Here is a 23,140-nt window from a genome sequence, read left to right on the forward strand (position 1 = left end):
TTTGTCCACAGGAACCAAGCAAACCAGAGTAATAAGGTCACTTTCATTCTCTTGGACTTCTCAGAATATCCTCAGCTCCAGCTGCCCCAGTTCCTGGTCTTCTTGACCATCTACACAGTCACTCTGCTGGGGAACCTGGGCATGATCCTGATAATGAAGTCCAGTTCCAGGCTCCACACGCCCAGGTATTTCTTTCTCAGCCATTTATCCTTCATTGATTCCTGTTACTCGACAGTAGTTACACCCATGCTACTAGAAAACTTGGTTGTGGAAGACAGAACCATCTCCTTCACAGGATGCCTCATACAATTCTTCTTTGTCTGCATATTTGTGGTGACAGAGACATTCCTGTTGGCAGTGATGGCATATGACCAATTCATGGCCGTTTGTAACCCTCTTATCTATGCTGTTGTGATGTCCCAGAAGCTTTGTTCCTTGTGGTTGTCTGCATTATACTCTTGGAGTATAGCCTGTTCCTTAATATACACATACGTTTTATCAAGGTTATCCTTTTGTGGGACTAAGTTCATAAATAACTTTGTCTGTGAGCATGCAGCCATTGTTGCTATTTCCTGCTCTGACCCCTACATTAACCAGGAGATCATTTTAGTCTCTGCCACATTCAATGAAGTAAGCAGCCTGATGATTATTCGCACCTCCTATGTTTTCATTTTTATCACTGTCTTAAGGATGCTTTCGACTGGGGGGTGCCACAAAGTCTTCTCCACCTGTGCCTCCCACCTGACCACCATTACCATCTTCCATGGGACCATCATTTTCATCTGCTGCTGTTGCTGCTAAGTCGCTTCAGTCGTGTCCGACTCTATGTGACCCCATAGACTGGACAATGCAGCCCACCAGGCTCTGCCGTCCCTGGGATTCTCCAGGCAAGAACACTGGAGTGAGTTGCCAATTCCTTCTCCAATAAATGAAAGTGAAAAGTGAAAGTGAAGTTGCTCAATCGTGTCCAACTCTTAGCGACCCCATGGACTGCAGCCCACCAGGCTCCTCCATCCATGAGATTTTCCAGGCAAGAGTACTGGAGTGGGGTGCCATTGCCTTCTCCATCCTTTTCCTCTATTGTGTTCCTAACTCCAGAAGTTCATCGCTCATGGTCAAGGTGGCCTCTGTCTTTTACACAGTGGTTATCCCCATGCTGAACCCAGTGATCTACAGCCTCAGGAACAAAGATGTGAAAAAGTCAGTGAAGAAATTATTCAACATTAAATTGTTCTGTGATAAAATGTAAAGCTAGAAAGATTTTTTGAGAGTAAGAGTTTCTCAATAGCAAATAGAATCATGAACCTATTTTAACCTTGCAATTGACAGGCCAATTTCTGTTCACTCTTTTATTTTATTAAAGTAACTTTAAAATTACAAATAAAAATAGAAATAAAAAACTACTTCAACTAAAAGTTTGACACAAACATTGAATTGTAATTTTTTGTGTGTATAATATCTGACCTTGTATTTGTCCTGGTTAAATTTCAGTTTAATTCAAGTCATGTGAACTACAGGACTTTTAAAAGGATCTGAAGAGTTATAGCCTACAGTAAGGAAGTTTACATCTTAATATAAAAGTAGTACATTGAGAGCTGCTCAGCATAAAACTCTAAGTATCTTAAGACTTTATTAATCCCATAAGAAACATTTTGGCTTTGGAAGATTCCCAGGCAAACAAAGACAAATTTGAAATATATCTAACTTAAATAGTTCATAATATGGTATAGTTTAAATATAATTGCTAATATAACCAGATATAAATTATTCTCTATGTGCTAGTGCAAGAAAATGATACAAATGTTGGAGATATAGTGTATATCTATCACTTAAGTTTTTCCATGTACATCATTGTGGTTGTACATTTTAAAATGTATTTATCTATCTCTTTTACTAGAAATTTTACTTAGGTAATTTTCGATTCAATTTAAGTTACAGTATCTTTAAACCAGTTCTCCCATGATAGTATAACAACCAACAAATTATGATTTAGCGTACAGATTTCAGTAAAGCATTAGCTATTCATTCATGAAAAAAGAAACATTTATGAACTCCAGTAGGTTGCAACAACAGCTATTCTTAAATAGTGACTTTACTGAGGCAGCTCTGCTGATATGAGGCAGGTCACTCGAGCTTCAAGGCTGAGCTAATGGACCAACTAATCTTCACTCTACAGACCTGTATGTAAATCATCCTCCTTGGACCATTCTTATGTTGGAAGCAATCAAGTCCCTGTTTGGGTCTCATCTATGTTTGGGTCAAAGTTAAAAAAAAAAAAAAAAAAAAAAGGCTAAACTTAAAGGCAAGGTTTGAAATTTTTTGCTTCTTGTAGAGCTGTTATGTTTTAGGTCAGGGGTATAGGGTGACATGAAGAAGTTGGCTCAGTATTTGTGCATGTGTGATGCGTGCCTTCTCAGTCAGGTCTGACATTGTGATGCCATAAACTGTAACCCCTCACGCTCCTCTGTTCACGGAATTTTCCAGGCAAGAATACTGGAGTGGGTCACCATTTCCTCCTCTAGGGGAACTTCCCAATACAGGAATCTAATCCAGGCCTCTCAGGATTGAAGGAGAGTCTCTGGCATCTCCTTCATTGGCAGGCAGATTCTTTACCACTAGCGCCACCTGGAAAGCCCTGGCTCAATATTCACCAAAGATTAATTAAAACATTTACCTCATCAAAGATATTCTTTCTTGATAATTCCAGGTAATTCTATAGCAAATAGCAGAGAATCCATGACTATGACAGGTTTTACCAAAGGTTTTAATAATTTATGGGTCATTGGATTGCTTTAAGGAAATGACTGATTGAGATTAAACATAAGTCTTGCCTTTCCTATTTGTGTCTTACTAACGGGCTTCCCTGGTGGCTCAGATGGTTAAGTGTCTGACTCCAATGCGGGAGCCCCGGGTTCAATCCCTGGGTCGGGAATATACCCTGCAGGAAGAAGGCAACCAGTACTCTTGCCTGGAGAATTCTATGGACAGAGGAGCCTGGTGGGCTACAGTCCGTGTCCAAAGAGTCGAACACAACTGAGCGACTTCACTTCAATCATAATTAAGGTTTATAAGCAGAAAGTAAGGAGGGTCTATGTGTTGTAGTTATAATTCAACAAATTAAATATTACATTTCCTTCCATGATTTAGAGCTTTCTATGAAAATTAAATATTTACCATAATGCTTTACACTAAATCATATGTCTTTTATTGTTTAGGAATATGCAGCAAAATTCCCAACCCTCTTTACGCATGGCAATAGAGATAGGAATTTAACTTTTGTTTGTCATCCAAGGGTCATAACCAAATGTTCCTATCCAGTTCAGGGAGCCCAGTCTGGTGGTCTCTGATTACTGGGAGGAATGGAATGAGGAGAGGGGACAGAGCCTAGGAAGGGAGGGGATGCATGTATAATCATGGCTGATTAGCATGGTTGTATGGCAGAAACCAACACAGCATTGCAAAAATTAAAAAAAAAAATCAGAAACAAAAATAGTGTGCTGTGTATCTGTGTGTAGTTTAATAAAGATGTTACTAACACAAAAATGATTTAGAAAATTTGAGAATGCATCATGTGATGTCTGACATATTCAGTAATGTTTCAAGATAACAATTAAAATATACTGTTTTAAATAGCAAATTTGCCAAATATCAAAATGAATCCGCCACAGGTATACATGTGTTCCCCATATTTGGCAAAACTAATACAATTATGTAAAGTTTAAAAATAAAATAAAATTAGAAAAAAAAAAAATAAATAGCAAATTTGAAGTTATGTAACTTGTAATTTGGTTCTCATTAGATTTTTATATTAAGTAGAAAAGAAAAAAAAGAGAAAAGGATCAAATAGTTGCAAAATCCTTTTAGTATAGATTATTTTTGCTTGGTAAATGCTCTTGAATAGGCAGTTTATTTATATAAATGCAATGCAAACTCTTTTCCAAAAATTCTTAGGTTGCACTTTCAATCTAAAAGTAAACATTTTAACTACAAAGCTCAATGCATTGATATGTTAGATAACATAGGTTAGTTCACTAACGGTTATATTTAGTAACATTTATGAACTACTGTTTCTATAGATGGATTTATATGCTACTTACCTTTAAAACTTTTGGATGTAGCAAGTATAAATATAACTTTTCTTCCTTGAAAGACTATGACTAAATGGTTGCTGAGGATACATACAATACTGCTAAGAATTGTACAGTTCAATGTTCACTTCTTTCTGGAGCAATAATTACAAAACCTGGATCTGGTGCATGATGTATACATGCCAATATTAATATGCTAACTAACTAAAGAAGGCAACAGCCGATATACTGATTGATATTGGGCACGTATCTTACTATATTATTCTATTACAAGACATTTTCCTTACATGACTAAAGTCAAAGTGTGTTAGTTGCTCAGTCATGTCCAACAGTTTGTGAGCCCATAGACTGTAACCTGGGCTTCCTCTGGTGGCCTGGTGGCAAAGAATCTGCCTGCTACACAGAGGACACAGGAGACCTGGGTTCGATCCCTGGGTGAAGAAGATCCCCTGGAGAAGGACATGGCAACCCATTCCAGTCTTCTTGCCTGGAGAATCCCATGGACAAAGGAGCCTGGTGGGCTACAGTCTACAGGTATGCAGAGTCATATACAACTGAAGTGACTGAGCACACACGCATGGACTGTAGCCTGCCAGGCTCCTCTGTCCACGGAATTCTCCAGGCAAGTACACTGGAGTGGGTAGCCATTCTCTTCTCCAAGTGATCTTTCCCCATCCAGGGGTCAAACCCACATCTCCTGCATTTAAGGTAAATTCTTTACCTTCTGAGCCACCAGGGAAGCCCTTACATAAGGGAAATTCAGAATCAAAAAATGTAAAAAGTTTAAAAATATAAAATCTACTAGATTTAGTAAGAAATTATTAAAAGAGCTTTTGATTCACATTTATGAAAAAGATAGTTTCTTGATCTGTGACACCTATCTGCACTCTTGCATATTCTACTAACATAGCATCTCCAGTCCTAAACATGATACTCTTCCAGTGTGATCATTACTGTGCAATATCTTGATTCATTTTTTTCTTTTCTTTTTTAAAATCAATTCTTCAATTCTTTAAAAGAAGTATTTTCCTATTATAGTGTTCTAGTGAGGTTTATGTTTTCCCAAAGAAATTCAAGCAAGAAGTGGTAATTTGGGGGAAGACTTTCAAAGATGAATATTTGGACAATATCTTTAGCCTTAAACACAGGCCAAGCATCATGTGAATAGAAAATTGGATTCCAATAATCAATGGTCTGTAGTAATATTATGGTTTATAAATTATCCTTTGTGGATGACTGTAATAGAGTGTTCACCGAAACAAATGTCTTGAAAAATTAGGTGTCAAGTGGGTCTTAGAAAGCATCACTACAAACGAAGCTAGTGGAAGTGATGGAATTCCAGTTGAGCTGTTTCAAATCCTGAAAGATGATGCTGTGAAAGTGCTGCACTCAATATGCCAGCAAATGTGGAAAATTCAGCAGTGGCCACAGGACTGGAAAAGGTCAGTTTTCATTCCAATCCCAAAGAAAGGCAATGCCAAAGAATGCTCAAACTACCGCACAATTGTACTCATCTCACACCCTAGTAAAGTAATGCTCAAAATTCTCCAAGCCAGGCTTCAGCAATACGTAAACCGTGAACTTCCTGATGTTCAAGTTAGTTTTAGAAAGGGCAGAGGAACCAGAGATCAAATTGCCAACATCCACTGGATCATGGAAAAAGCAAGAGAATTCCAGAAAAACATCTATTTCTGCTTTATTGACTATGCCAAAGCCTTTGACTGTGTGGATCACAATAAACTGTGGAAAATTCTGAAAGAGATGGGAATACCAGACCACCTGACCTGCCCCTTGAGAAACCTGTATGCAGGTCAGGAAGCAACAGTTAGAACTGAACATGGAACAACAGACTGATTCCAAATAGGAAAAGGAGTACGTCAAGGCTGTATACTGTCACCCTGCTTATTTAGCTTCTATGCAGAGCACATCATGATAAACTCTGGACTGGAAGAAACACAAGCTGGAATCAAGATTGCCTGGAGAAATATCAATCACCTCAGATATGCAGATGACACCACCCTTATGGCAGAAAGTGAAGAGGAACTCAAAAGCCTCTTGATGAAAGTGAAAGTGGAGAGTGAAAAAGTTGACTTAAAGCTCAACATTCAGACAACAAAGATCATGGCATCCGGTCCCATCACTTCATGGGAAATAGATGGGGAAACAGTGGAAACAGTGTCAGACTTTATTTTTTGGGCTCCAAAATCAGTGCAGATGGTGACTGCAGCCATGAAATTAAAAGACGCTTACTCCTTGGAAGGAAAGTTATGACCAACCTAGATAGCATATTCAAAAGCAGAGACATTACTTTGCCAACAAAGCTCTGTCTAGTCAAGGCTATGTTTTTTCCTGTGGTCATGTGTGGATGTGAGAGTTGGACTGTGAAGAAGGCTGAGCACTGAAGAATTGATGCTTTTGAGCTGTGGTGTTGGAGAAGACTCTTGAGAGTCCCTTGGACTGCAAGGAGATCCAACCAGTCAATTTGAAGGAGATCAGCCCTGGGATTTCTTTGGAGGGAATGATGCTGAAGCTGAAACTCCAGTACTTTGGCCACCTCATGCGAAGAGTTTACTCACTGTAAAAGACTCTGATGCTGGGAGGGATTGGGGGCAGGAGGATAAGGGGACAACAGAGGATGAGATGGCTGCATGGCATCACCGACTCAATGGACATGAATTTGAGTGAAGTCTGGGAATTGGTGATGAACAGTGTTGGGGTTTTTCTCCCCGGGACTTGGAAGCGACAAACCTGAAAGAAGGACACTTGGAAAGTCTCTTGCAAGGACTGACAAGTTTATTTCTGCAGTCAAGCTTTTTTATAGAAGCAGGAACAAAGAGCTCAAAGTATGCGGCCAGCAGAGCGCATACGGAGCTAACACATAATCAGTAGAAACATTTCAAGGACAGTGCGCTCTAAATGACTCATGGGCTTCTCCCACAACCTGCTCTCACAAGTAACATCCCTATTTATTATTAACTCTTGGCACTGAGCATAACCAAAGGCAGGAGATGTCTTTCTATCTGTAGTGCAAAGCCACATACTTCTGGCCCTTCGCCATTTTCCCAAGGACTTTCTCCTTTTATGGCTATTTTGCACTACACTTCCCAACATATCCTTCTTTTGTTTTTAAATTAAGCACGGCAGCAGCTAGTTGGACTCCATTGTGGGAGGCACAGAGTCTTGAGTAGAGCCTTCTGTATCCTATAATCAAGGACAAAAAAAGCAGGGTGATTAATACATATATGAAAATATTGCTTCCTGAAAGCCAAGCTCTAGGGTCTAGAGACGATAGGGTTTTGGTTAAACTATCATAGAATTGAGTACTATACAATTCCCTAGGTACTGTAACTTGAAAATTAGCAACTTGTTGTTTCAACAATTTGATGTCTAAACTTGAGTTACTTGTGAGATCCTGCAAATGCACCTTAACCTTATTCCACGGATATTCAGTGCTATTATAGGGCATGTTAGTCAGACAACAAGAAGTAAAATTCCAGTGACAGCGTATATGTGTTCGGAAAGTCAGTTGCTGCATTTGATCTCCTAAGTAGATAACCACAGTTTGTAACTCATTAATTAGTGTTTGTAATTGCTGATCTATTTGAGCTTGTCGAATCCATAGATCAGGAGAGTCTTTGTGCCAAGCAGTGATAAAATCATGCTTTGTATAGAATTATGTAAAGCCATATCAGACAAAGTTCCTACAGTCACAGTGGAGATAAGGCTTAGGATGCCTGCAATAATCCACCTAAGGATGTGCTTAAATTGCCTAAACCCAGTTTTCAACAGTACAGAAAGAAACACAGAATCATTCCAAGGCTCAGTTAAGTTTACGGGAAGCCATAACTCAGATCTTTGTTTAACTAGTGCAATGCCAGCATTGTGATATGAAATGGTGTGATTAAGGCAGCTATACAATGCACATGCAGTACAATTGACAATCTTGGCTGATAAGTCAGTATCAAAATGCCCTACAATAAACAAGTATGGAAGGTGAACACATGATTGAATATAGCCAGTATTATTATATAGGAAGGTGTAATTAGAAGGACGAAACACACCCATAGTCCTATAAACACTAGCGAAGTGCTCTAAGGCTGCTGGAATTTTCCAAATGTGCCATTGCTCTGGCCCCACAATAGGGACGACAATCCTGGGTCATGGGGGTGATAAGCCCCCATTATACCAATTCAGCAATATGTCCTTATCAGTCCAGAAACTTGTCTTGGATTTATGAAGGCCTCCAAGGCTTGATCTATTAAACCAGGAGCAAATGATGTTCCTCCTGCTCTTCAGAACAGTTTACAAACAAACCGTGAGGTCCCCAGTCAACAAATATAAATGTATGATTGGTATGATTTTGCTGAATTATAGAAACTTTCCCAAATTGGCCTCGACAGTCAGACCAATGTAATGGTTGTATCTCCTGTTTTCTTCTCCAAGATACAGTATGACATGTTGGTTCCTCTGGTTGAAAAAGCGAGTTCAAATAGTTGGCTATCTGGCCTGGATAATATCGCTCGGAACCATTAAGTAAGAAAGATGCCACGGCAAACATTCCAAGATGTGAAGCAGTCCCATTGTTGGCAGAGTATGCCCATCACTGTGGGAAGATAGTCATGCAAAGGGGATGAGATCTGAAATAGATAGGCAAGGTTTTGAATCCCATGGAAATATTGATTGGCTTTCCCTCATCTTCTTCATGGATTGGTCGCTTTGTGGACCAGAGACTTGGAAAATGCATGCTGTCATTAGTAAAGATCATAGGGGCTTTATCTACCCAATCCACTATGGAGAGAAGTGGTGGGTTGGGTATGTATGCCCAATAAACATACTCTGCACTTACCCCAGAGGAACAGGAAAGAACAGCTAACATTGCCAGAAACAGCTTATCTGGAGTCATAGGAGTTCCAGTGCTCTTCAGTGTCTGCTCAGCCTGACGAGTCATGTTTTTTCACTTGAGCCCATGTCGGGTAAGGATTCAGACGATGGTGTTTCTTCATTGGCTCCTCCAGGGTCATTGACGAGACCCTTTGTGTCAACTTAGACCCTTCCCAAGGGAGTCTGGTTTTGGGGTCATTCTCGGTAGTGGACATGGCGAAGGGGAACCCTGATTTCCTCTCCATCTGCAATGACAAGACCATAACCCTTGCCTAGGAGTCGTAAGATTCCTGGCAGCCACTGATTAAATTGCTTATACTATATTGGTGTATTGATTTCTTTTTTTTTTTTTTTTTTTCTGTGAGCTACTTTACCTGAGTTCTTTTTTTTTTTTTTATGATTTTATTTTTTTTTAATTTTATTTTATTTTTAAACTTTACATAATTTGCTGTTTTTGTCTTCTGCAAAATGTCTATCTGCACAAGTGTCAGAATTATTTTTTGTTAAATTTAAAAAATTCAGGGAATAAAGAGTTAAAGATAATAGTAATTGAGGGTTCATAGGATAAGAAGTGTATCTCCTCTTCCATATTCCCCCTTTCTGTTTTAGTAAGTGAGTTTTTAGGGTGTGGTGGGCTCTTTCGATAATGGCTTGCCCCTGAGGATTATAGGGTATTCCTGTAATGTGTGTGACGTTCCATTCTGATAAAAATGAACGAAATGAATGCGAGGTGAATGCAGGTCCATTGTCTGTTTTCAAGACAGAAGGAATCCCCATAACGGGGAAGGTGAGTAAGAGTGCAGAAATGGTGTGTTTGTTGAATTCTGAAGAGACAGGTACTGCCCAGATAAAGCCTGAAAATGTATCAAGTGAGACAAAAAGCAAAGAAAATTTTCTTAAGGAGCAGTGAGTGAAATCAGATTGCTAAAGGGAATTAGGTTGTTGCCCCTGGGGATTAACTCCTGAAATCGTAGTTCGTAAGTGCAGAGGAGTGCAGACATCACAGGTTTTAATAATATGTCGTGTTTCAGTGAGAGGAATATGGTATTTAGAGTGTAATCTCTTAGCATTTGTATGAAGATTAGCATGTTCGTCATTGGCAGATGTAAAAATGGGAGCTATGAGTCTATCAACAGCATCATTTCCTGCGACCAGAGGGCCAGGTAAACCTGAATGAGCACGTATATGTGCAATAAAGAAAGGTTCCATACGTGAATGAATTAAAGCTTGAGTCTGTGAAAAGAGAGTATATAATTCCTCATCTAGGTTGTATAAAAAGGTGGTAACAAAATCAGGAAAAAGGGAAGCAAGGTATTTGGAATCAGTATATATGTCAAAAGATAATGGTTGAAGCGACAAAAGAGCATATAAAGCATACAATTCAGCTCTTTGTACTGAAGAATAGGTAGTGGGTAATTTCTCTTTGATATCAGGGCCGACAATCCCTGCTATGCCTTTCTTGTTGCCATCAATGAAATAGGTGGGTGCACTGGTAATAGGCTGGGATGCAATGATATTAGTTAAAATGAATTTAGTACATTGTAGAAAGTCCCACAATTTTCTTTTCGGCAGATGAAATGAGATAACATTCTGAAAATCACTTAATTCCATTTGCATGGTCAGGTTATACTGTAGGGCAATTTGCAATTCCTTTTTTGTCAAGGGAACGTGTATTGCATATGGATCAAATCCAGTCAAAGTTTGTACATGGCTTCTTCCTGAAACAATTAAGTGCCCTATTTTCTCAATATATGATACAATTTTTTAGACTGTTTAGTGTGTAAATATACCCATTCTATTGGGCTATGTTGAGCTATAATTGCCGTGGGTGAATGTTCAGTAGGGAATATATATAAAGAAACTGGTTGATCATAATCTAGCCGAGTTGAAAAAGATTGTTGAATGCGTTTCTCCACTAAGGCCAGTTCTTCTTTGGCCTCTTTTGTTAGCTGCCTAGGGCTATTAGGGTCGGGGGATCCCTCTAAAATTTTAAATAGATTTTGTAAGGCATAGGTGGGGATGCCAACAGATGGCTGCACCCAATTAATATCTCCTAGCAATTTTTTAAAATCATTCAGCATGCATAGAGATTGCACAGAAATTTGAATTTTTTGAGGTTTGATTTTAGATTCTTCCATAACATGTCCTAAATAATTAAAGGGTGCTTTCCACTGAATTTTATCTGGCTCAATAAGCAGGCCATGATTTTGAAGAGTAATAGTAACTTCCTTATATAACTGTTGTAAACAGAGTTCAGATTCCATAGAGAGAAATATATCATCCATATAATGAATTATAAATGCAGTAGGATACTTGTCTCTAATGGGTTGTAATAAAACAGATATGAGATATTGGCAAATGGTAGGGGAGTTCATCATTCCCTGAGGTAGCACCTTCCATTGGAATCTTTTAACAGGAGCCATGTGATTTATAGAAGGAACTGAAAAGGCAAAATGTTTTCTACCTTTAGGGTGCAAAGGTATAGTAAAAAAGCAGTCTTGTAAGTCAATAATAACTACAGACCATCCTTTTGGTACCATAGAAGGGGAGGGCAATCTGGGTTGTAAGGGCCCCATAGGTGACATGGTATTATTAACATTTCTTAAATCTATCAACATTCACCATTTTCCTGACTTCTTTTTTATTACAGAAACAGGGAAATTCCACGGGGAAAATGAAGGTTCTATATGAGCTTTTTGTAATTGTTCATTAATTAATTGCATAAGAGTTGCCAATTTTTCTTTAATTAGGAGCCATTGAGGTGTCCATACTGGGGTATCAGATTCCCAATCGAGGGGCAGCAGTGTTAACTCAATGGCCCCCAGTAAAAAGGTTCATTTAAAGAAATTGTGGCTTTCATTTGTTCAAGAAAATCCCATCCCCATAAATTGATAGGGATATCAGTGACATAGGGTTTAAGATAAGCTACAATTTGATCAGGGCCATACACTTGTAAATAGGATGCACTGACAAAAGTTTGTGTGGCATCAGCTTCACCCACTCCTAATAGTCTAGAAGGAGCCACAACCTTACCCCAATCGAGGGGCCACTCTGCAGCTCTAATGATTGAAATGTCAGCTCCAGTATCTAACATGCCTGTGAAATTCTTTCCCCGTATGCGTAAAGTAAGCATGGGTTTCTGATGTTCCTTTAATAAGGTGGATAGTGCAGCAGTGAGGTTGGTACTGCCAAAGCCTCCCTGCCGAACTTTATCAGATGCCTGCATTGGTTTAACATATGGCAAAAGTAATAATTGTGCAAAATGTTCCCCTTTTTGTAAGTATGCATTTCCCGTTTTCACAACATTTACCATAACATGTATTTCCCCTTCATAATCTTCATCCACAACACCGGTCAATACCACTAAACCTCTCATTGTGCAGTTATTACGTCCCAAAATCAGTACCACTGTCCCGGGTGGAATTGGGCCATAATATCCAGTGGGAATTTTGTGAGGGTTGTATAATTCTATTAGTTCCATATCATAAGGACTAGGTATATCAACGCAAGCACTCTTAGATGTAGCTGCTTGTAGCGTCATAACGCTAGGTCCTCCTTTTGTAGTGGGGCTAGAGGATGGCCCCTTTATCAGTTTCCCTGTTGTTTTTGCTGTGCACGGGGTTCAAAGTGTTTCCATCCGTATCAAATTTAGAATGACATTCATTCAGCCAATGAAACCCCCTTTTATATCTTGGACATACTCCTGGGGGTCTCTTCCTATTAGAAGTAGTATTATTTTTTCTGGCCTGTGTTGGCAGGTGACATTGTTTTTTCATATGGCCGGGCTTCCCACAGTTAAAACATTTGGTATTAGCAGCCTTTTGTACATTAAAGGTTTCCAATGCTGCCAATTTTGCTCTATGGGACATAGACCTGATGTCCCTACATGCTTTCAAATACTCCATAAGAGAGCCAGTCTCTTGAACTGGTCTGAGCACAGATTGACATTCCTCACTAGCATTTTCAAAAGCAAGTTGTTTTAAAATAATGTTTTGTAAAGTCACATCCTTAATAGATTTTTCAATTGCATCCTTTAATTTTCCTATAAATTGAGAATATTCCTCCTCATGTCCTTGAATAATCTTAACAAATGAACCATCAGAGTTAGCGCTAGCAACCTTTGCCCATGCCCTGCAGGCAGTTTCTTTAATGAAATGTAACATCTCAAGGGTAATGTTAGCTAATTGCGCCATTACATCCACCATAGTCCCTGTTCCAGTCAGTATATCATAGGTTAAATTGGCAGGGTTACCAAGAGATTGCTGGTCAATCATCAGCTGTCGGGCCTCATCACCAACCCACATTTGCCACTGCAGTAATTGCTGAGGATTTAAAACCATCTTTGCTACTTGAAAAAAAAATCATATGGCATCCAATGGTCAGCCCATCCTCTGAGAAATTCTATACAGTAAGGAGAAGTAGGTCCATACAGAGTACATGCTTTCTTAAAGCTAGACAACATGCTAAAATCTATACCATCCCAAGAATTTTGACCCTGGACGGGTTGATCAAATTGTATTGGGAAAGCGAAAGCACAAGCAGGCATCTCCCGAGGAGGAGTGAAGTGGTTAGTACGAGCAAGATTAGCAACTGCAGTTACAGATGGAGCAGAAGGAAAAGCCTCAGATTTGGGCTGTCCACTGAGTGAAATGACTTCCACCTTAAGCGGTTTTGGTTTTGGCACATCCTTAATAGATACATTCTCAAGTTGTTTTTCCAGGGTTTGTGTTTGATTGAGCATGACATTCTTGCATTTCAAAGCACCTTGCATGTCTTGTTCATCAAGCTCGTATTCATGCAAAGACTGAAAAGTCTCTACCTCCAAATCAACATTATGCCCTTCAATTTGTTCTATGACAGCCCATATGAGTGACCAGGTAACCCACCATTGAGGCGGAATGCGAACTCCCTGCTGATATGCTCGCAAAACATTATTCTTAACCCTTTTCCATACATCAAGATCAAGAGTCCCCTCCTCCAGGAACCATGGATTATGTTCCACTAGTATATGATAGCAGTCATTCAACTGATCTCTTGAAACATTAACACCATTTTGTTTCAAAAAATGATGCATTATAGAAATGAAAGGAATTTTACTGCTATGTTGTCCCATCCTGCTTACCTCTTTCTGCAGGGGCTCATCGCTTTGTTCAGCCTTTCTCTCAAGTCCCTGTTCATGGTGCCACTTGTTGGGGTTTTTCTCTCTGGGACTTGGAAGTGATGAACCTGAAAGAAGGACACTTGGACAGTCTCTTGCAAGGACTGACAAGTTTATTTCTGCAGTCAAGCTTTTTTATAGAAGCAGGAACAAAGAGCTCAAAGGCATAATCAGTAGAAACATTTCAAGGACACCGCGCTGTAAATGACTCATGGGCTTCTCCCACAACCTGCTCTCATAAGTAACATCCCTATTTATTATTAACTCTTGGTGCCGAGCATAACCGAAGGCAGGAGATGTCTTTCTATCCGTAGTGCAAAGCCGCGTACTTCTGGCCCTTCGCCATTTTCCCAAGGACTTTCTCCTTTTATACAGGAGGCCTGGCATGCTGCAATTCATGGGGTCACAAAGAGTCGGACATGACTGAGCGACTGAACTGAACTGATCAGCAGTATCATAAATCAGTCAGTCAGTTCAGTTGCTCAGTCATGTCTGCCTCTTTGTGACCCCATGGGCTGCAGAATGCCAGACTTCTCTGTCCATCACCAACTTCCAGAGCTTACTCAAACTCATGTCCACCGAGTCAGTGATGCCATTCAACCACCTCATCCTCTGTAGGCCCCTTCTCCTCCTGCCGTCAATCTTTCCCTACTTCAGGCTCTTTTCCAATGAGTCAGTTCTTTGCCTCAGTTAGCCAAAATATTGGAGCTTCAGCTTCAGCATCAGTCCTTCCAATGAATATTCAGGACTGATTTCCTTTAGGATGGACTGGTTGGATCTCCTTGCTGTCCAAGCTAGGATCATGACACCTAATCAGTATCCACTCTTACCAACCCATAGCTGATGGTACTCATACTCAGGGCATGAATAAGCCTAACTGGCTAAATGCAAAAATATGTATAGTATAATGTTGTGTGTTTTGTACAGTGTAATGTTAAGTGTGTTTCCATATCAATATATGTAGAGATATGTAAGACTAAAAAGCACATTGTATCAGCCATAATTTGGGTTAGGTTCATTGGAAAATATACTAATGTAATTTTTCATGATTTTAAGAAGTATAGCCTCTGTATGGTCTTCCTAGGTGGCACTAGTGGTAAAGAACCCTCCTGCCAATGCAGGAGACATAAAGAGACAGGGGTTCAATTCCTGAGTCAGGAACATCCCCTGGAGGAGAGCATGGCAACCTGCTCCAGTATTCTTGCCTGGAGAATCCCATGGACATAGGAACTTGGTGGGCTACAGTCCATGGGGTCACAAAGAGTCCAACACGACTGAAGCGACTTAGCATGCACAAACACAGCCTCCGTATGGAGATGAATTATTTTTAAAAACATCAGCAACAGGTCAATGACAAAAGAAATCATACTGTAAATTACAGAAGAGGAATTTTCCTTTAGTTATTCTGTCTATAGCTCATGACAATAAACTCTGTAAGAATTCTTCAAGGTTTGAGTCCCTAGGGTTAGGTGATTAGATATAAAACAAATTAAAACACCATCATGAAGTATAATTTCTAAGTCTGCCTATTACTCAAGGACATGTTCATTCTCCTTCTGCAATTTCTTGACTGTTGCAAAAATAACAGATTATATTTCTTGCTATTATTATTAACTATATTTTGTAAGAATCATCAACTTTCTGATTAAAGGACAGGAAATGTTTAAACAAAATTTTGATTTTGATACAAAATGTGTATGCAGCATATTAGTGTTAACAAGGAATCCATCAGAGAAATACACCAGGGATATCTGGCATTTGGTGAGTTGATTTAACCTAGGATCATCCTTTCACTCTGATCTGAGGAATATGGAATCCAGAAGATTTTTGGCAGAGGAAACCTATATGAACTGAAAACAGCAATATACAGGCTAAATTCTATTTTTACTAGTCCCAGGCCCATCGTGCATGTGCAGTTATATGTTTAACCCCAGAGAAATTTGCTATTATATTTTTCTTTATGTGTTAAAAATGTTTAATCTTTCCCAGGCCAATTCTGCTGTTATCATATGACTGCCATAACCCAATCAATGATTTGTCTAGTTTTTTTTCTTTTTTTATTTCCTTCTATGTAGCCTGTGTTCTCATATAATTATATTCTGTCTTGGGGATATTTAGTACTCTAAGCATTGTACTAATTTAGGAATCATTTATATATAATACTACTACTGATAAATACTATTCTTTCTTATTTTCCGATAAAGAAACTGAAGTTCTAAAGGATAAATCTAATTTCCCATATTCAAATTTACTCAAGTTGTCAAGCAAAGACTTCAGCCTGACACTTCAGAACATTCCTGGGTGTACACTGATCACACCGCCTTCACTAGCTTAGGTTGAGCAATCTTGAGCTTCTTTCACTCCACCTTCTCGTGTTTCATTGCTCAATTTTAATTCTTCTTTATTTTTATCTTTTCAATCAAGATCCATGGTTCTGAGTGAAGGAAATCAGAGCTCTGTGATCATGTTCATCCTCTTGGGCTTCTCAGAATACCCACACCTCCTGGCACCCCTTTTCCTGGTGTTCTTGACCATTTACACAGTCACTCTGGTGGGGAACCTTGGCATAATAGTGATCATAAGGACAAGTCTCAAACTCCACACACCCATGTACTTTTTTCTTAGCCATTTATCCTTTTGGATATTTGTTCTTCCAGTGTATTTACACCCAAACTCCTAGATATCTTGGTACTGGAAGACAGAGTTATCTCTTTCAAAGGATGCATGGCACAGTTTTTCTTTGGCTGTGCATTTGTGATTGCAGAGATGTCCATGCTAGCAGTGATGGCCTATGACCGGTTCGTGGCTGTTTGTAACCCCTGCTCTACACAGCTGTTGTGCCTTCTAAGCTCTGCAACCTCCTGGTTGCTGAGACTTACATGTGGGGTGGAATGTTTTCCTTGACAATCACATGTTCTCTTTTGGAGCTGTCCTTCTGCTGTTCTATGTCATACATCACTTTGGCTGTGAGTATTCTGCCATCATCTCTGCTTCCTGTTCTGACACCCATTTCAGTCAACTGACGTGTTTCATTTCTACACTCAATGAGGTGTGTGTAGCCTCCTGATTATCTTCACCTCCTACATTTTCACAGTTGTCACAATCATCAAGATGCCTTCAGCTGCTAGACTCTGAAAAGCCTTCTCCACCTGTGCCTCCCACCTGACCACCATCACCATTTTCCAAGGGACTGTTCTGTTCCTTCATTGTGTACCAAACTCCAAAAGCTCATGGCTCCTCGTCAGAGTAGCCACTGTGTTTTTTACTGTCATGATTCCTATGCTGAACCCCCTTATCTATAGCCTTAGGGATAAAGGTGTGAAAGAGACAGTCAGGAGTTTGATAACCATGAAATGCTTTCTCTCTCAATATAATTCAGAAGTCCAATAGGACTGAAAAACCACTTGAATTAAAGTCAAGCTGTGTATAACTCAAATAAATATGTTTATGTTCATATTATGCCTAATAATTTTCTTATATATTTCTGATCCTAGTTTACCTTTATTTTAAATAAATATATGATTATGTTTCAAATAAATTGTACATTGCATTTTACATTTTTTTTGATGGTCAGGATGAGCTACAATTATTTCTGAGTTAATATAGAAATAATACCTTATGGAAATCAGAGTGATGAAAAGATATGTATTGTTAGAGACTCACTCCTTATGCTACAGTTTATGTTGTGATTTGTAACACTGCTGCAAACACAGAAGATGACTCTGTTTAGTGTCAGGGTTAAGGTTAGGGTTAGGGTTAAATTTGCACTCAGGTTCTCATAACTAACTTTTGATTCAGTTCTATAAAATGCAACTTTTAGCTTTTCTCAAAACTTTATTTTACTCCAGGTAAAATGAGGACTTTTGAGTTTGCATTATAAAATATTGCAAGAAGATCCTGAAATTAATAGCTAGTCTCTGTATGCATCACTAACTTTTTGAATATCAGTATAATATAGTTTAATAAAAGGTGTTTAAGATGATACTGAATACTGAGAAAAAGTTAAATGTATTTCTAAGGCGATATAATGATTACCCAGTGATAAAGACCAAGTTAAGAACTGCTCTATTTTCTCTTCTTCTGACATATATACTCATTCATGTCTCAGGTTTGCATTCATAATCCAAAGAAGAAGAAATGCTCTTTATCAATAATGAAGTATGAAAAAATTATAATAGATTAACAGAGATGTTTTTGAATAACTGGACCTAATCATGAATCTGCCTCATTTGGTTTAATAAGTCTTTCTTATATTCCTTTGAAGTACCTGCCATTACCACATATTCTTTATGATAACTTTGAAGTAAGTCTCACTATCCAATACAGCAACTTCTGACATCTTTTATTCCCTGTAAGTGGGTCCTATTTATCCTTGACTGTTTCATTTTCATACAGACTTCAGTATTTATTTTGTTCATTCTTTTAAACCCTGAGACTCTTAGGGGCTCTAAAATTTATGTCACTTGTTCTTTAGCTCTGCGTGTTAAAGCATGCTTGACTGTAGCCATGCCCTCTCTGCTTCAGTCATCTATACTCCTTCATGATGATAAGATCATATTAGCTGGTTTTTATTTTACCATTGTTTTAATTTATTGATTTTTATTTTTGGCTATGCTACACACCATGTGAGATCTTAGCTTCCCAACCAGGGATAAAGCCCATGCTCACTGCAGTGGAAGCAAAGAATCTTAAATCCTGTACCACCAGGGAAATCCCATCATTGTTTTTACCGATGTGACTTTGCCATTTGATTTATTTCTCATTATCATTATTATGATTGATTCGGTTTCTGAGGGAAAAGAGAGAGACAACAAAGGCATGTTATATATTGAGTCTGACATACTGTATTAAAAGTAATCCAAAATTTATCTCTTTCTTTACTGATTAGGGGAAAAAATGGGCATAGGTAAAATTCTACAGGCATGGAGATAAGAATATATTGTGAAGAATCATTATTAAGAGATTACAAATCTTAGTGAAATAAACACCTTCCTTGAAAAAACATAGCATTCAATCTTATACAACAAAAATAGAAAATCTAGGTAAAGTCTTATCTATTAAAGTATTGAATGTCTGTGTGTGCTTGGTTATGTCTGACTCTTTGTGACCCCATGGACTTTAGCCTGCCAGGCTTCTCTGTCCATGGGATATTCCTGGCAAGAATACTGGAGTGGGTGGCCATGCTTTTCTCCAAGAGATATCCCTGACCCAGGATCAAACCCCCATCTCCTGCGTCTTTTGTATTGCAGGTGGATTCTTTACCACTGAGTCACTGGGGAAGCCCAAAGTAATGAAATTTGTTTTCAAAAACTTCCTAACAAAGAAATCCTATGCCCCTGTTTATTATGTTGGTGAATTTCTCGAAACATTTAAGAAATATTGTCAATCATGCACAAATCTTTCTAGAGAATAGATTGAGAGGGTACTTATTAATGCATTATATTCACTGAGTTTTTAACAATCAATTCAAACAAAGCTATTATAAGAAATAAATTTATAGATCAATCTTTCTCATGAGGTTAGATAATGAATATTCAAGACAGAATATTAACACACTGGGTTTTATTCCAGAAACTGAAAAGTGGTTTAACAGTCATGAACTAATAACCACAAATCAACATATTAAAGCAAAAGGGAAGATATATCATTCTTGCAATTTACAGTTCTAGAAAAATAATTTGGTTAAATACAAAACTCATTCCATTCTGAATGGATGACTTTTCTCAACTCAAATTTAATAAAATTGTTATTAGCTGTAAGAAACTTTAAGTAATCTTCATATTAACTATTGAAATTACTGTGGTTAATTTTAAAATACTTTGGCTGTAATACTATGTATATATCTAAACCTACATCTCCCCAAGAATGTACGAATCCAAAGAATGTATGAACCCCTAGAGTTTTAATTGAAAAGTTCATACTTCCTAGGTGGCTGTGACAAATATTTCTAGTATCCATGTGTTTAATAGAAATTAACATCTTCCTGATAAGAGTGTGGGCTTCTCTGGTGGCTCCAATGGTAAAGAATCCATCTGCAATGCAGGAGACCTGGGTTCAATCCCTACATTGGGAAGACTCCTTGGAGAAGGGAATGGTCAGCCATTCCAGCAGTCTTGCCTGGAGAATTCCATGGATAGAGGAGCCTGGTGGACTACAGTCCATGGGGTCCCAAAGAATCAGGCATGACTAAGTGATTAACACTTTCACTTTCTTGTTAGAGTATAGAATGTCAGAAATAGATTATCATTGTGAAAAATATGGCCTGCTGACAATGAATACTAGAAATGGCTTGCCTTTGGTGTAATTAAGGTATTCAGGGATTACAGTTTAGCTATCATCAGTTTATTGATAATCCTTATGTTTGTAGGAGACCTGCATTCGATCCCTGGGTCAGGAAGATCCCCTGAAGAAGGCAATGGCACCCCACTACAGTATTCTTGACTGGAGAATTCCATGGACAGAGGAGCCTGGTGGGCTACAGCCCATGGGGTTGCAAAGAGTTGGACATGATCAAGAGACTAACACACACACATACATGCGTGCATGAATAAGTCTTGCAAATTATACTTTAAAAAGTCATTTCTATTTGCTCACCATTAGAATACAATGATGCAATTGATATTTTTATATATACTCATTTATGCACCACCACTGCATTCTGTTATTATTTTTTCATATTTTGGTTGCAGATTCCTTAGAACTTTCTATATACAGAATCTAGCTGGCAAATAAAGACAGTTTTACTTTCTACTTTCCAGTAATTATAATTTTCTTTCCTTATTCAGCAAAAATTTAAAATAAGATGTTGAATAAAAGTGGTGGAGGACATTATTTTTTTTGGTTGTTTTTATACACAGAGTTAGGAGAAAATCAAGTTATTTTACTTTATGTAGGATTTCTTTTCTGTTTTTACATTTAACATAATGCTAGCTAGAGGTATTTTGTAGATGATCTTTATCAGATTGAAGGAATATTCTTATATATCTTGTTTGCTGCTATACAGGTAATTGTTTTGGTTCCTCCCCTCCCCCTCGAGTCATTATTTATTTTCCTATCATATACTGTGATATTTTATTTTCTAATATTATATTCAGTATTTCTATAATGCAGTACATTAGTTATCTTGATCTTTTTTTTTTAAGTCTTTGGTTTTGTTGTTAATGGTTGTTGGTTAATTACTAAGTCATATCTCTTTTACAACCTCATGGACAGTAGCCTGCCAAGTTCCTCTATCCATGTGATTCTCCAGGCAAGAATACTGGAGTCAATTGCCATTTCTTTCTCTAGAGGATCTTCCTGATCCAGGGATAAAACATGTGTGCTCTGCCTGTCAGATGGATTCTTTACCTCTGAACCACTAGGGAAACCCATGAAACACCAGGGATGTCCCAAAACTCAGAAAACAATCAGAAATATTGGTGGTGGCTCCTCCACACTGTAGGGGACACCCACACCCTTTCTTTCCTGGTCTGCCTCTCTGCCTTGCTTCGATCTTAACTAAACAGTTTCTCTGCCTGCCCTCCCACTTGTTGTACTATGTCTCTAAAAATAAACTTCGTACCTTTATTTACAATTTTTGCCTCCTTGAGAAATACATTTTTTACTGGGGACAAAAATATATATATACTGATGGTTGCCAGTAACCCGCATGTCAGCTATCAGTTTTTAAACTATAGAGTTATGATTCACACATTCTAAACTAATTAATAATTTTCAGGTTTTGCACTTTGCTGATTGAGTTGTCTTTGCCTCTTCAACCAAATCCTGAGCTCCCGAAGGTCAGGAAGCAGGCTAAAAAATTCTATCATTGTACTTGCACAGCGCTGGGTTCTAGATATTTGCAGCTGAAAATCAAATCCAGAAATCTTTGGTTTCTATCATAGAGGTTTCTTAGAACCTCTGTCAGAATCACCTGGGAAATCAGTTGAACTCACAGATATTTGGCAGAGAAAACCAGGAATGTTCATTTTAAACAAGCCTCTTGGAATATTCTTATGTACATGGATGTTTGGGAATTAGAGAGCTGTCACATACAAATAAACACAATCCTAAGTACATGTTTCACACAAAGTATAGGCAAGATAGTAACAGCATCAAGTTTAAATAACATTTCCAGTCTTATTTCTTCCTCTAGCCCCTCCTCCCCTTCCTGTCTGAATCATCCTCCTGGAGTAAAATCCTTTTTTTTTTTTTTTTATTCTTCCAATTTTATTTTATTTTTAAACTTTACATAATTGTATTAGTTTTGCCAAATATCAAAATGAATCCACCACAGGTATACATGTGTTCCCCATCCCGAACCCTCCTCCCTCCTCCCTCCCCATACCATCCCTCTGGGCCGTCCCAGTGCACCAGCCCCAAGCATCCAGCATCGTGCATCGAACCTGGACTGGCAACTCGTTTCCTACATGATATTTTACATGTTTCATTGCCATTCTCCCAAATCTTCCCACCCTCTCCCTCTCCCACAGAGTCCATAAGACTGTTCTATACATCAGTGTCTCTTTTGCTGTCTCGTACACCGGGTTATTGTTACCATCTTTCTAAATTCCATATATATGCGTTAGTATACTGTATTTATGTTTTTCCTTCTGGCTTACTTCACTCTGTATAATAGGCTCCAGTTTCATCCACCTCATTAGAACTGATTCAAATGTATTCTTTTTAATGGCTGAGTAATACTCCATTGTGTATATGTACCACAGCTTTCTTATCCATTCATCTGCTGATGGACATCTAGGTTGCTTCCATGTCTTGGCTATTATAAACAGTGCTGCGATGAACATTGGGGTACACGTGTCTCTTTCCCTTCTGGTTTCCTCAGTGTGTATGCCCAGCAGTGGGGTTGCTGGATCATAAGGCAGTTCTATTTCCAGTTTTTTAAGGAATCTCCACACTGTTCTCCATAGTGGCTGTACTAGTTTGCATTCCCACCAACAGTGTAAGAGGGTTCCCTTTTCTCCACACCCTCTCCAGCATTTATTGCTTGTAGACTTTTGGATCGCAGCCATTC

The 23,140-nt window shown here is 38.5% G+C and overlaps 1 protein-coding gene, 1 long non-coding RNA gene and 1 pseudogene across 2 annotated transcripts; 2 read left to right on the forward strand and 1 right to left on the reverse strand.

Annotated features, from left to right (window-relative positions):
- On the forward strand, positions 1-1,395 carry LOC113894766 (olfactory receptor 5D13-like; the record flags this gene model as incomplete). The annotated part of the gene is made up of 2 exons (XM_027545423.1): positions 1-769; positions 1,065-1,395. Coding segments are annotated over 2 exons (954 nt in total), but the record flags the coding sequence as incomplete, so codon positions are not given.
- A 5,464-nt stretch (positions 1,396-6,859) lies between these two features.
- LOC113893965 lies at positions 6,860-14,397 on the reverse strand. The gene is made up of 2 exons (XR_003511418.1): positions 14,092-14,397; positions 6,860-9,214 (listed from the first exon to the last, which is right to left on the reverse strand). It is a non-coding gene; the product is annotated as an uncharacterized LOC113893965 (long non-coding RNA).
- A 2,158-nt stretch (positions 14,398-16,555) lies between these two features.
- LOC113894767 lies at positions 16,556-17,517 on the forward strand (annotated as a pseudogene).
- The last annotated feature ends 5,623 nt before the right edge of the window (positions 17,518-23,140 follow it).

The sequence above is a fragment of the Bos indicus x Bos taurus genome, chromosome 6 (assembly GCF_003369695.1).
Source record: "Bos indicus x Bos taurus breed Angus x Brahman F1 hybrid chromosome 6, Bos_hybrid_MaternalHap_v2.0, whole genome shotgun sequence".
Taxonomy (NCBI): domain Eukaryota; kingdom Metazoa; phylum Chordata; class Mammalia; order Artiodactyla; family Bovidae; genus Bos; species Bos indicus x Bos taurus.